Genomic DNA, 13,533 nt, shown 5'->3' with positions numbered 1-13,533 from the left:
ATACCTCGAAGTAGGTGACTAAATGACAAAAGTAGCAAAGATACTAAAATGAAATATGAATCTTTCTCTGAAGATATATAAAGTTGTAATATGAGTCGTAGCATGGACTGAAAATCAGATTAACACATTGACGTTAACAACATTTAGAGATGGAGCACTGAGTCAGTTGGAGAATACGAGTGGAAATCAGTGCTGGCCTTTTTCAGTCCTGAAAAATCAGATAAAAAGGAAGGGACAGTTACTAGGACTTGAGGGAATTTTCTGGTACCATTTTCATAGGAACTGTCTCAACATTCACTTTTATCAGTTTGGTGTACACGGTTTGGAAACCAAATACAAGTCTGTTGTCTTAATCAATGTGTCATCCTGCTCAGTGGAATTCAGATGTAGTAACTTAGAAGAAACTAAATCAGTATGACTAAATAGGGATTAGAGTCCATGTTTAATACGAATCCAGTATCCTATAAGCTACCTCACATGGTGAAATGTATCTCAGAAGACCGGTGCAAAATTTAACAACTCCACAAAAAGTGATGTAACTACAGTAATAAATTAAATACGTATCAAACGATACGTGGCGCACTACACAGAACGCCGTGCGGCAATACAGGGAAGGACACAAAGCCAAAATTTTACAAAGTGATGGCTATCCCTTTACCAATACATCGAAGTGAGTCTTAGTCTCTAACTAAGAAAGACAAAAGGAAATAAAGTCGGCTGAAATGAAATTTTTAAGGAATGTTAAAAGATGTATCCTCAGTGATCAAATATAAAACAAGATTAAAAGAGAAGAACTTAACACATGTTCTGTAAATGAGGAAACAGATCAAGGATGGATAAAATGGAACCAACATATCAGTAGAATGGGGGGAAGAAATTAGTAAACAAGTAATAAATTATAAACTGTCCACCACTTGGCTGAGTGGTCAACGCATCTGACTGCCATGCAGCAGGCTCGGATTCAATTCCTGGCCAGGTCAGAGATTTTCTCCACTCGAGGACTAGGCATTGTGTTGTCATCATCATAATTGACATGCAAAACACCTAATATGGCATCAACTTAAAACACTTGCAATTTGGCAGCCGAACTTCCCCGGAAGGGGGTTGGGGGCACTCCCAGCCATCTATACCATACAATCATTTCATTTCAGTTATAAACCAAAAGGAAAGAGTGATGCAGGAAGACTGAGAATGGCTTCAGTGAAGAAGAACAACGAACAACATTAACTGAAAACAGTCTGAATTTGAATTCAAAACTCACAGGAATTTCTGGTGAGAAGTTAGTTTCAGTCCCCCCCCAGCAAAAGGGGAAGACTTATTATTTTAACAGTCCACAGTATAACAGTTAGCATATCTCTCCAGTCATATTTCCTTATTTAGAATTTATTCATTTCCTGAAGTCCTGTTGCGGCAGGGTACAAGTTGCTACATATACCCAGAATGAAATTTTCACTCCGCTGCGGAGTGAAAAATTTCATTCTGGAAACATCCCCCAGCCTGTAGCTGAGCCATTTCTCTGCAATATTCTTTCTCCCAGGGGAGCTAGTCTTGCAAGAGAGCTTCTGTAAAGTCTGGAATGTAGGAGACGAGGTACTGGTGGAAATATGGCCATGAGGATGGGTCATGGTTCACGAGTCATGCTTGGGTAGCTCAGATGGTAGAGCACTTGCCTGCGCAAGGCAAAAGCCCCAAGTTCGAATCTCGGCCCAGCACACAGTATTAATCTGCCAAGAAGTCTCATTTACTACATATATATTTCACACAATGCAGTAAAAGAAAAAGAGGCAGTATTCTCTGCAGCTCTAGACGGAAATTATCACATACCTAGATAAGAAAGAAAGAAAGAAGGCGTATAGGTCAATGGAATATATCTGAATCACATGTGCTGATGGCATTGTTTTGCTCATCTTAGTGCAGATACATCAACTACTAATGAGAGAAGTTAATCAAACATAGGAGTGAAAATATATTCAACTTACTATGAACCCATTATAGCATGCACTACTAGTACGCCAACATGGGCTACAATAAAAAGGGAAGAATGAATGAATCCAGCAGATTTTTATGAGGTATGGAAGGCAAGACAAGAAAGGATAAAATCAGAAATGAGGACACCAGAAAAAGGACAGACAGGTCGAGACTAAAGGACAAGACAGAAACAACAAAGTTGAAATGATATGCATATATTATGAGAATGGAAGAGGAGATAGTGACAGAAGCTTAACTAGTAAAAGACCATGAGGAAGATGTAGAAGGAGATGGCCAGATATTGCAAGAGTACCCATAGAGAAGGCAAGAATACCAGGAGATGTTATTAAAGCAGAAGTGAGATGGTGTAGAGACAGGCAATGATGGGAGTCCTTGATTAACGATACAATCCACAAATCTAACAACAACAAAGAAGAGGAGGAAAAAGAAGAAGAAGAAGAAGAAGGAGGAGGAGGAGGAATATAATTAGTATGAAGTGTAATCCTAAATTAAACAGTATTCAAAACTAGGTTTGCAATGTGTCTGAAAAGTGAGGACCACTAGTTCTGACTTACAAGAGTGAGATATGGACTTTCAGTAAGAAAATAATCAAAAATTGAGGGGTTCATCTGCAAGCTAAGGACACATAAATGTTGGAAATTACTAGGAAACACAAATAAAAGGGTTAGAGAACAGATGGGAATAGATGCTATAATTAAAACTGTATTGAAAATGAAATGGAGGTAGGCAGGAAAAATACCTAGGTGAAAAGATGGTTAACATACCCAAAAAAATTTTTTTTGGATTTAATGAGACAAGACACGCTGAGAATACAATAAAAAAAAGTGGGAGGGGGTGTGGAAGACGCCATAACCCAGCTGAGTCAGTCTAATTGCTAATGATGATTAATAGTAGAGCACTGAGAATTGGTTTGACACAGAGATGGCAGTGATGTCTTCTAATTTTTGTAGGTACATTCTATACAATTCCATTAGACAAAAGTTAACTCTCTTTGCAGAAAACCTTTGTTCGTGCCACCTTTCACATGTTGACTGCCACATGCATAGTGATGGATGTTTCACCACCAGGTCAGGCTGGGATACAGCCTCAGACATGAGGCTCTGCTGTAGCCACTGGCGGATACATGGCGTCAGGCATAAGCCTCTGCTGTGGCCGGCTTTCCCCTAGTGACAGTCAACATGTGAAAATGGTTATGCTATGTATGTTTCTTTCAAATGGAAATAAACTGCCATCATAAAATTCTATAACGAGGCAAGTTTATCAAGTTACCTTCCATCATGTACGTGAGTGCACTCAGCGACTGTGATACGACTTTCAAATGACAGAGCACAGCAATCAGTCATACTTTTCTTTCAAGTTTTATTAGCAAATCTGGATTTCAGCTAGTGCCTAGCCATTATCAATGCACTATTTCATGGCATCAACTCTTGTCCTAGTAGGTCAGTCCCCTGTTGTTCCGGCTCCTGTCACAGTTTGTTCAAGACTACCCAAACAACAAGTGACTAACGTACTAAGATTCGCATTGATAATGGCTAGGTACTAAATGAAATCTAGACTTGTCTAATAAAATCTGAAAGAAAAAGATGATTGCTGCTGTGCTCTATTATTTGAGAGGCAAGTTTTTATCCATCAAACAAACTTACTAGCAAGTTGCTTCAGTTTTTTTACAATGTCTGTTCCATCTCAAAAGCTAAAAATTATTCAGCCGAGTTAAAACTGGCTACATTTTTCTCAATGAGAATCTACGCAAAAGACGTGCCTAAATGAAGCCACAGGCATTTCAGAAGAAAGATAATGGTACACCTCAAATTAGCAATTAACTACATAAAAGCTACGGGCAGGATAGATATAATATTTTTTGAAAATCAAAAGAGAGTAAGAGTACAAATTTCTCAGCAATGTTCAGATTCTCTTAAAATTAACGAAAACTGATCTTGTGCACCTATTTGTTTTTGTTACACCACCTCATGCCAGACACAAAACAGCAGTGTAAGCAATGAGTGGAAACTGGAGGCAATGTGATCAAGAAGTCACCTCTTAAGATTTGACGCAGCAATACACACAACAACCTGAGCACTGTGGGATGATCAATTAGAACAACGCAAATACTTTATAATACACATGCATGTCATTGATACAGAGAGAGATTGCTTTGAACAGTAGTGCTGCTGACAAGATCTCTTGTGTATACTACTACTTATATATGTGTGACGATGCTGGCGGTGATTCTGTGTTTAGCTTTTGACAATGCCACTAAGGTTCCAGTATACCAAGACACGTTTTTATAAAACAGGTATGCCTCATCATATTTAAATTTTCATATGTATGGCAGTAATACTATTCATCATGGTCTAGTTTATTGTTTTGAGTTGTAGACAATCTGCTAGTTGTACACATATAAAAAGAAGTTTTGCATCACCTAGGTTCTGAGAGTTCCAGAACCTGCACAGAAAATTGGAAGAGAAACCAACATAAACATCATTTCCGTCCTTTTTATTGCTCATGAAAACCACACATTGCAGCGTGACCTTCAGAGGTGGTGGTCCAGATTGCTGTACACTCCAGTACCTCTAATACCCAGTAGCACATTCTCTTTCATTGATGCACGACTGAATTTGTTGTGGCATACTATACATAAGTTCATCAAGGCAATGTTGGTCCAGATTGTCCCACTCCTCAATGGCAATTCGGCAAAGATCCCTCAAAGTGGTTGGTGGGTCACATCGTCCATCCCATCAATCTATCCCAGGCATGTTCAATAGGGTTCATATCTGGAGAACATGCTGGGCACTCTAGTCAATCAATTTCGTAATGCTGAAGGAAGTCATTCACAAGATGTGGATGATGGAGATGTGAATTGTTGTCCATGAAGAAGAATGCCTCACCAATATGCTGCTGATATGGTTGCCCTATCACAGTCGGACGATGGCATTCATGTATCGTACTGCCATTACAGCGCCTTCCATGACCACCAGTGGTAAATGTCAGCCCCACATAATGCCACCCCAAAACAGCAAGGAACCTGCACCTTGCTGCACTCGCTGGACAGTGTGCCTAAGGCGTTCAGCCTGACTGGGTTGCCTCCAAACATATCTCTGACGATTGTCTAGCTGAAGGCATATGCCACACTCATTGGTGAAGAGAACGTGATGCCAATTCTGAGCGGTCCATTCGGCATGTTGTTGGGCCCATCTGTACCGCACTGCATGGTGTCATTGTTGCTAAGATGGACCTCGCCATGGACATTGGGAGTGAAGTTGCACGTCGTGCAGCCTGTTGTGCACAAGCTGAGTTGCAACACAATGTCCTGTGGCTGCACAAAAAGCATTATTCAACATGACGGCGTTGCTGTCAGGGTTCCTCGAGCCATAATCTATAGATAGTGGTCATCCACTGCAGTAGTAGCCCTTGGGCGGTCTGAGCGAGGTGTGTCATCGACAGTTTCTGTCTCTCTGTCTCCCCTCCCTGTCCAAACAACATCGCTTTCGTTCACTCTGAGACGACTGGACACTTTCCTTGTTGAGAGACCTTCCTGGCACAAAGTAACAATGCGGACGCAATCGAAACGCAGTATTGAACGTCTAGGCAGTTGAACTATAGACAACACAAGCTGTGTACCTCCTTCCTGGTGGAATGACAAATTGATTGACTGTCAGACCCCCCTCAGTCTAAAAGATGCTGCTCATGCATGGTTGTTTACATCTTTGGGCAGGTTTAACAGTCAAAGGGAGTGTGTCCGTGATACAATTTCTGCAGGCAACATTTATCTTTTTCGCATGTTTTGCTGCAGTTCTGAAGTTGTTCATTGCTGACTGAAACCAATAATCTGAGGATCTACAAGTTTGTGACGATATACATAAAATAAAAGAAATTTATTCTAGAGATTAAAATCTACTCAACCAAGTGGTGGCAGGACCAAACACAAACAAAAGTTAAGGGAATGTGCAAGTGTTCGGAGCTTCTGGCAGAAATGTTGAACGGGAAGAAAGAGGGATGAAGAAAAAAGATTGGTTAGTTTTAGGAAGTGGGGAGGGTTACAGAAAAGTCAACCAAAACCCCAGATCAGGGGTTAAGCTCTCAGCTTCTTGAAATCTCATCCAGTGCAGTCCCTGACAATCAGTATTTCCCTGTCATCCCTTCCCGAGGAGTCTCCCCTGACCGGGGTTCTGGGTGACTTTTCCATGCTTCTCAACATCTCCTAAACCACACCAGTCCTTTTTCTTCATCCCTCTTCCTTAACCTTACACAAATCTGCCACAAGAAGGAGCCACTGGCTCCAAAAGCTTGCATATTTCATTAACTTTTATATGTGATTGCTCCTGCCACCACTTGGTGAGTAGATTTTTTTTATCTATCCAATTTATTATATTCTCAAAAATTTATTATTTTTGTCGACGTATTAGCTCTATAGTTTTTTGTTGTTTTACTGTTAGATGTGTGATGTGTGTTTATGTGTAATTTTCTTTAAAGATGTGGAGATCAGAACTGATGTTGAAGTAGTTTCTTATGTGGATTGGGTTGTTAGTTGAAGTTCAAAATTACTACTTGTTACTGGTGGGTGTCGTGGAGTGTGTTGTTATTTTGGTTAAGTCAAACTTTTGATAATAGTTACATCTGTGAGTTGTGGTTTGTTGATATCGTGGACTTCATTTGAGTTGTATGGGTCAAGTGAAATTTCTGGTACCAGTTTCTAGATTATGTGTGGGTTTGTGGTATCGTGAAATAGTTTGAGCTATATGGGTCAAGTGAAATTTCTGGATTTTTTTTTTTTAAATTTTTCTTGAGGATTTTGTTTGTTTAATTTTTGCATTAGTATTTGTTTTGGTACATCTTCATTATTAGCATTGCCATGTATTTAGTTTGTCCCTGTACAAAACCCCATAATTATCATAACCGTCCCAGGAATTTCAAGTTATTTCTGCAATTAAATATTATTGCTTTATTTGTGTCTGTCTGCATTTGTAATGAGTGACACCACAGTCATCATATTGTATACTTTCGAAATAGGAGTGTGGAGTGTCCCACCCCGCCCCACGCCCACCTTGATGGAGTACTGGGTCAAAGTTGACAGGTGGCACCGCTATCTTTGGTTATCCTGATCAAGTACTGTGTTGCTTATTTTACGGTACGAGACGTCTTAAACCTATATAATATTTACTTACATTTGCCCATTCTGTTTCATGACCATGCAAACAATTTTGTAGCACGATTGAGTTTTGTATTTGATTTACAAATAGTGAAAAATGAAACTTATTGTACTATTACATTTAATCAGAATATTCTCTTACTGAAATAAGAACGAGTGGTACTTTAGACATGTCCTTAGTTGTATCTCACTTTTTCACATCTGTGATACATTTTATGGTGTTGGGAAGCTGCTTTTATAGTTTTATATCCATATGTTAGGCTCCTTTTTATATCCATTTGTTAATTGTAAAATGAATATTATCTGGCTGTCTTGTACAATGATTGCGAAAATCTGAATTTTGAGATACAACACGACAAAAATGGAATGTAATAATAATGGCTCAAAGGAGGAGTAATTTATGTAGCCTACCACCTTCTTTACACATAACTTAAGTCTGTAACAGCATTCCTCAGCATAACCTCACAAATTGTAGCACTCAAGTATTTGTACAAATATTTGTACATATATGTGTACATATCAACAAAATAGGTATTGCAGCTCGCACCCCAGGGAAACAAGCAACTGAGTGTTGTTCCTGTTACGATCATTATCATTACTGTTTTAACATTAATTTAAACCACAAACAAATTATAAACTTGCAAGCTAGCCTTGATATGTAGCACAACACGATATCTGTTTGCCACCACACGCACGACTTCAGGGGGCATGAGGGGAGGGGTGGGGAGAGGCAGAGGCAACATCGCACTCTTCCTACAGGATGTAAGATGGCTATAATCCTACCATCCTGCAGCCCAGAACAGCAGCCCTACAATTAGCATTAATTTTATCTATCTTACCTATGGTAGTGGCAGATGACATACTTATTACTCAAGAACGAAAACACTTTCAAGTTTTATTTCTGTTGGGCTGTGTTCTATTATGTTTCTGATCAGAACATTAAAAACTGGATATCTTGTTTAAATTAAGAAGTTGTGAAACACTGGCAAAATAGTGTGCTTTATTGTACAGTTGATACTATGTTTCTTTACTACACAATAAGTCACATACGACTCTTCTAAATACTGTTGCTCAGATGAGACACTATTCTAGAATACATCATCCTCTCAAAAATTTTGGAAAATGTCGGTAGGGAAACAGGATGGTAGCCTCTTCTGTGAAACAGGTCAACAGTTATTGACATCCTAATACGAAAGAGGTCAGCAGTTACTGACACCTCTTCCATCGCCTTTCTAATATAGGAGTTTAACAATGGAATATTTCAATCTCTCAGGAAAAATGCCTTGACTCAGTGATGCATTACATGTTTCAGATAAGGCAGAGCTTACTATGTTGTTGTTGTTGTGATCTTCAGTCCTGAGACTGGTTTGATGCAGCTCTCCATGCTACTCTATCCTGTGCAAGCTTCTTCATCTCCCAGCTTACTATATGGGAACAAAAATGTCATACTCTTGTAGCGTACACCATCAAATTCAGATGATTTTTGATAAAGAATATGATTGGGCATTTTGACTAACAGTACTGCTTCACATTTATTTCCTCATGAAGGCTGTTGTAAATAATCCACTGCATTTCAAAAGGAACATAATTACAATACCAGAAGAAGAAAAAAAAGGCGATCATTACTCCACATTAATGCTGTCTTCAGCATAACATTGGGTGCACATTGCTGTAACTAAAATTTTTGATCATTTGCAGTGAATAACATGTCCGACGTACGGCCAAGTAGAACTTGAAAACAAACTGAAAAGGTTTTTCTTGAAAACTATTCCTATTCTGCAGAAGAATGTCTATTATTGCAACGTGTAAAAGATGGTGGATAAAGTTACTCACTCACATCTGTATGTTTTTAAAACAAGCAAACAAACTTAAAAATGTTTTGCTTTAGCTACATTTACAAACAGATTTTTTATGTGAATGTAAAATGACTCGTTCCACATCATTAAGATTTATAGCACAAACAATCCAGGGAACATGAAACTAACATATGATAGAGCAGCTTATAAAGCAATTACCATTCTTAAAAGGCTCATAATGCTGTTTCCAAGACCATCAGAATGACGGTATAGAATATGTTACAGCTTACAGAGCAGAAACACTTAGAACCCTGATTACATGAACACATTGTCAAAACACAATTAATCGAGGGCTCAATGGTGGAATTTGATGTGTAGGCGTAAGGAGTGATTCTCGCATGCCTGATCGCTTAACTAATATTCGACGTTAAAAATCAGTCATATGAGTGTGATATACTGCTAGTCGGCTTGTGTCAGTCGTCTACGCAATGCAAACTGTTGCGAAGTTCTACCTATTACTGTTCATGATTTACAACATATGTCGTGCTTTCGTTTAGACATTCATCACACAATCTACGTACACAAACTTCCTGAGAGCAAGTGGTTACAAAACGAAGAGTCATTGAGAACAATCATTACGACTGATTCGCACTTTCTTTTTAATCAACACGCGCGCACAGTAGGATGATGCTACAATGACAATTCACGGAAGCAAAAGAGCGTGTACAGCACGAATGCTTATATTTTTTACTACGTTATAATGCACAATATGAATTATTGGCACTACAATACAATCACTGCAACGACGTTACGTTGGTACCCACGTACCAAACAATTCTTTGATTTCCATTACATATGTTGGCAACTCGTCAGCATGGTTTCACTTTCGCGTAAGGAAATTACTCTTATTTGTTGTCTACAAGGAAGAAATAATGACAGCAAGTGGAACGCCCCAAAATTCGTAATCTTAGGAAGAGGAATTGCATCGACGCTTACCATTTTCTCACTGAAGTCGTGTTGTTGGCACAGTGTTTTTCACCACAGCTGATCCATCCACGCACATCAACGTCAGAGATATTCTAAACTGATGCTACAGCGACCAACACGTGCAAGCGATACTTTGGAATTTTAGATTAATAGAGCCGTCAAAGCACATGCGCCATGAGTTCTGAATAGTCATGTAAGCAGCACTGATGGTAGTCTGTTAATGAGTCTGCGCATTGCATCATTGTTGTTTCGCCGATGTATGCCGCCACTTCAAGTAGTTGTTGTTGACATAGTTGTTGATAATCTATCTGATTGGTCTTGGTTTTTATATGGTCCCATTTAATGTTATGTACGTAGTGTTTATTTGTAATATGGAGCTGCAGGTTTTCATATAATGTCTCAAAATTTTTAATCGTCTTAAATCGAATTTTTGACAAATGTATGGTAATTCTGGATGGTAAAGTTGGGTACATTAGACCAGGTTGGTTTTTTTTTTTTTATATATATATATATAATAAGTAACTGCGGAGCACATCAATGTTGTGTAATCAATACTTGGAAAAAATATTAAGGGCCTAATCCACATATTAACAAAAGAAGACTCCAAAGTGTAACACAGTTGCAAGTAGTCTGCTCAACCCCCTTGTAGGTGATCATCTGAACCATTGTCAGTAACTGGCATACATAATACATATCAACGTAGTTAATGACTGCCCAGTGGAATACAATATGACATACAAACGACAGTGAAGGCTTTCGTAGCCATTTATTGACAGGTTGCCTGTTGGATTCTGTCCCTGTTCTTTGGCCAACATTTGATGATTTTTCTGAAGTTTTGCCAGCCACTAAAGTCGGAAAAATCATCAAATAAAAATCGGTTGAAGAACCAGAGGCAGAAGCCAACAGGCAACTTGTAAATAAATTGTAGCATCACAGCAACCTACAAATGACTAATACAACTTGGAAGTCATTCAACTACAATTAAGGACTCTGTCCATCATCATCATTTATATGGATAGAACACGAGACCAGCCCTATCACACTTCCTGGAGTACCGGTAGTCCTGATAATGCTATTGTATTTGTGATTGATGCCAACGTACTGGTTTCTATTACTTAAGAAGTATTCAAACCATTCACATATCAGGGAACCTATTCTGTACACTTGGATTTTCTTTTACAGTGTGCAGTGGGGTTACCATGTTAAATGCTATCTAGGAATATGGACTCTACCTGTTGTCCTACATCCATTGTTTGCAGGATATAGTGCTAGAAAAGGGGAACCTGAGTTTTGCCTGAGTGATGCTTTCTAAATCCATGCTGATTTATGGACAGCAGCTTTTCTACCTCAAAGAAACTTTTTATGTTTGATCTTAGAATACAGTCAAGGATCCTGGGGTCTGAGTGACGTATTGCTCCCTTATAAGGTATTTCTTGGCAATTAAATGTTGCTGATATACATACAATTGTTGTGTGGTGTTATTCAGTGTTGTTGTACTAGTTGTGGTCTTCAGTACAGACTGGTTTGATGCAGCTCTCCATGCTACTCTATCCTGTGCGAGATTCTTCGGCTCCCAGTACCTACTGCAACCTACATCCTTCTGAATCTGTTTAGTGTAGGCCTATTCATCTCTTGGTCTCCCTCTACGATTTTTACCCTCCACACTGCCTCCAATGCTAAATTGGTGGTCCCTCAGTGCCTCAGAACATGTCCTACCAACCGATCCCTTCTTCTAGTCAAGTTGTGCCACAAGTTTCTCTTCTCACCAATTCTATTCAGTGTCTCCTTACTAGTTATGTGATCTACCCAACAAATTTCTCTTCTTCAGAAACACTTTCCTTGCCATTGCCAGTTTACATTTTACATCCTCTCTACTTCGACCAACATCAGTTATTATGTTCCCCAAATAGCAAAATTCATATACTAATCATTTCCCAATCTAATTCCCTCAGCTTCACTTGATTTAATTTGACTACATTCCATCATCCTCGTTTTGCTTTTGTTGATGTTCATGTTATATCCTCCTTTCAAGACAATGCCCATTCAGTTCAATTGCTCTTCCAGGTCCTTTGCTGTCTCTGACAGAATTACAATGTCATCGGCAAACCTCAAAATTTTTATTTCTTCTCCATAGATTGAAATTCCTACTCCAAATTCTTCTTTTGTTTTCTTTACTGCTTGCTCAGTAGACAGATTGAATAACATCGGGGATAGGCTACAACCCTGTCTCACTCCCTGTTTCTGTATAAATTGTAGATAGCCTTTCGCTCCCTGTATTTGACACCTGCCACCTTCAGAATTAGAAAAAGAGTATTCCAGTCAACATTGTCAAAAGCTTTCTCTAAGTCTACAAAAGCTAGAAATGTATGTTTGCCTTTCCTTAATCTAACTTCTAAGATAAGTCATAGGGTCAGTATTGCCTCACATGTTCCAGCATTTCTACGGAATCCAAACTGATCTCCGAGGTCGGCTTCTACCAGTTTTTCCATTTGTCTGTAAAGAATTCGCGTTAGTTTTTTGCAGCTGTGACTTATTAAACTGATAGTTCAGTGATTTTCTCATCTGTTAACACTTGCTTTCTTTGGGATTGGAATTATTATATTCTTCTTGAAGTCAGAGTATTTTGCCTGTCTCGAACATCTTACTCCCAGATGGTAGAGTTTTGTCAGGGCTGGCTCTCCCAAGGCCATCAGTAGTTCTAATGGAATGTTGTCTATTCCCGGGGACTTGTTTCGACTTAAGACTTTCAGTGCTCTGTCAAACTCTTCACGCAGTATCACATCTCCCATTTCATCTTCACCTATGTCCTCTTCCATTTCCATAATATTGCCCTTAAGTACATCGCCCCTGTATAGAGCCTCTGTTATTCAGTAAGCAGTGGTAAAAATCACAAAGTTATATGTCTTACAATATATTTATTTTGATTTTTGTTGCATTTATTGTAATGCTTTTCTTACAAAAAAAAAAAAAAAAAAAAAAAAAGTATAATTTGCTTTTGTTAACAATGTTGTAATAGCTAAAACAGTGTGTGTGGTGGTTTTTTTTTTTTTTATGGTTCAAAATAAATCTGCCAATTGCTGTTCTATGCAAAATATACACAGCAGGTTCAAATGATGTAGAATACATCAGATTCTGAGCGGTTACTTGTGAGACTGAGATTTATATAAACTTCATGCTAGCTGTTTTCAGATAATTACACCAAACATAGACATCTATATGTTTAGTGACATAATAAAGTAGCATTTTCCTTACCCAACAGTCTATCACAGTGAAATTCTGTAAACTTGTTTCGAAAGGTATTTTGTAAACTGGCTGACACTTAAGTTATAAGAGGCACTGTGGCTGCTTTTTGAGTCTTTCAGAGAAATATGAACAATCTGCCTCATTCCATCCTGTAACCATTACTGAGTAGTTAATTTAAAAGACTAAGTGGGAGGAAGCCTTTATTGAATATTTCAAGTGTAATTGATCTAAAGAGGCAATGTGAGCTTGAATTACGCACCAGAGGAGAGTGTACATGCAAAAGCAATGAGAGCCAACATGGAAAGAGGTTCATGGTGAGACCTCTCTCAGTAAGCAGCAATTGGGCAGGAAGTTTCATATTGGTGCACGATC

At 38.7% G+C, this 13,533-nt stretch overlaps 1 protein-coding gene across 1 annotated transcript in view; it reads right to left on the bottom strand.

Moving 5' to 3' along the window:
- LOC126418540 (tRNA-dihydrouridine(16/17) synthase [NAD(P)(+)]-like) overlaps positions 1 to 10,035 on the bottom strand; it is a 253,050-nt gene extending 243,015 nt beyond the window's left edge. The window contains exon 1 of the mRNA XM_050085357.1: positions 9,928 to 10,035. Coding sequence (XP_049941314.1) covers positions 9,928 to 9,930 — 3 coding nt within the window. The 5' untranslated portion in view covers positions 9,931 to 10,035. The remainder of the gene's footprint in view (positions 1 to 9,927) is intronic.
- Between the last annotated feature and the right edge of the window lie 3,498 nt (positions 10,036 to 13,533).

Source organism: Schistocerca serialis, chromosome 1, assembly GCF_023864345.2.
Source record: "Schistocerca serialis cubense isolate TAMUIC-IGC-003099 chromosome 1, iqSchSeri2.2, whole genome shotgun sequence".
Taxonomy (NCBI): domain Eukaryota; kingdom Metazoa; phylum Arthropoda; class Insecta; order Orthoptera; family Acrididae; genus Schistocerca; species Schistocerca serialis.
Note: the sequence above shows the minus strand (reverse complement) of the source record. Positions and strands in the feature narration are given on the sequence as shown.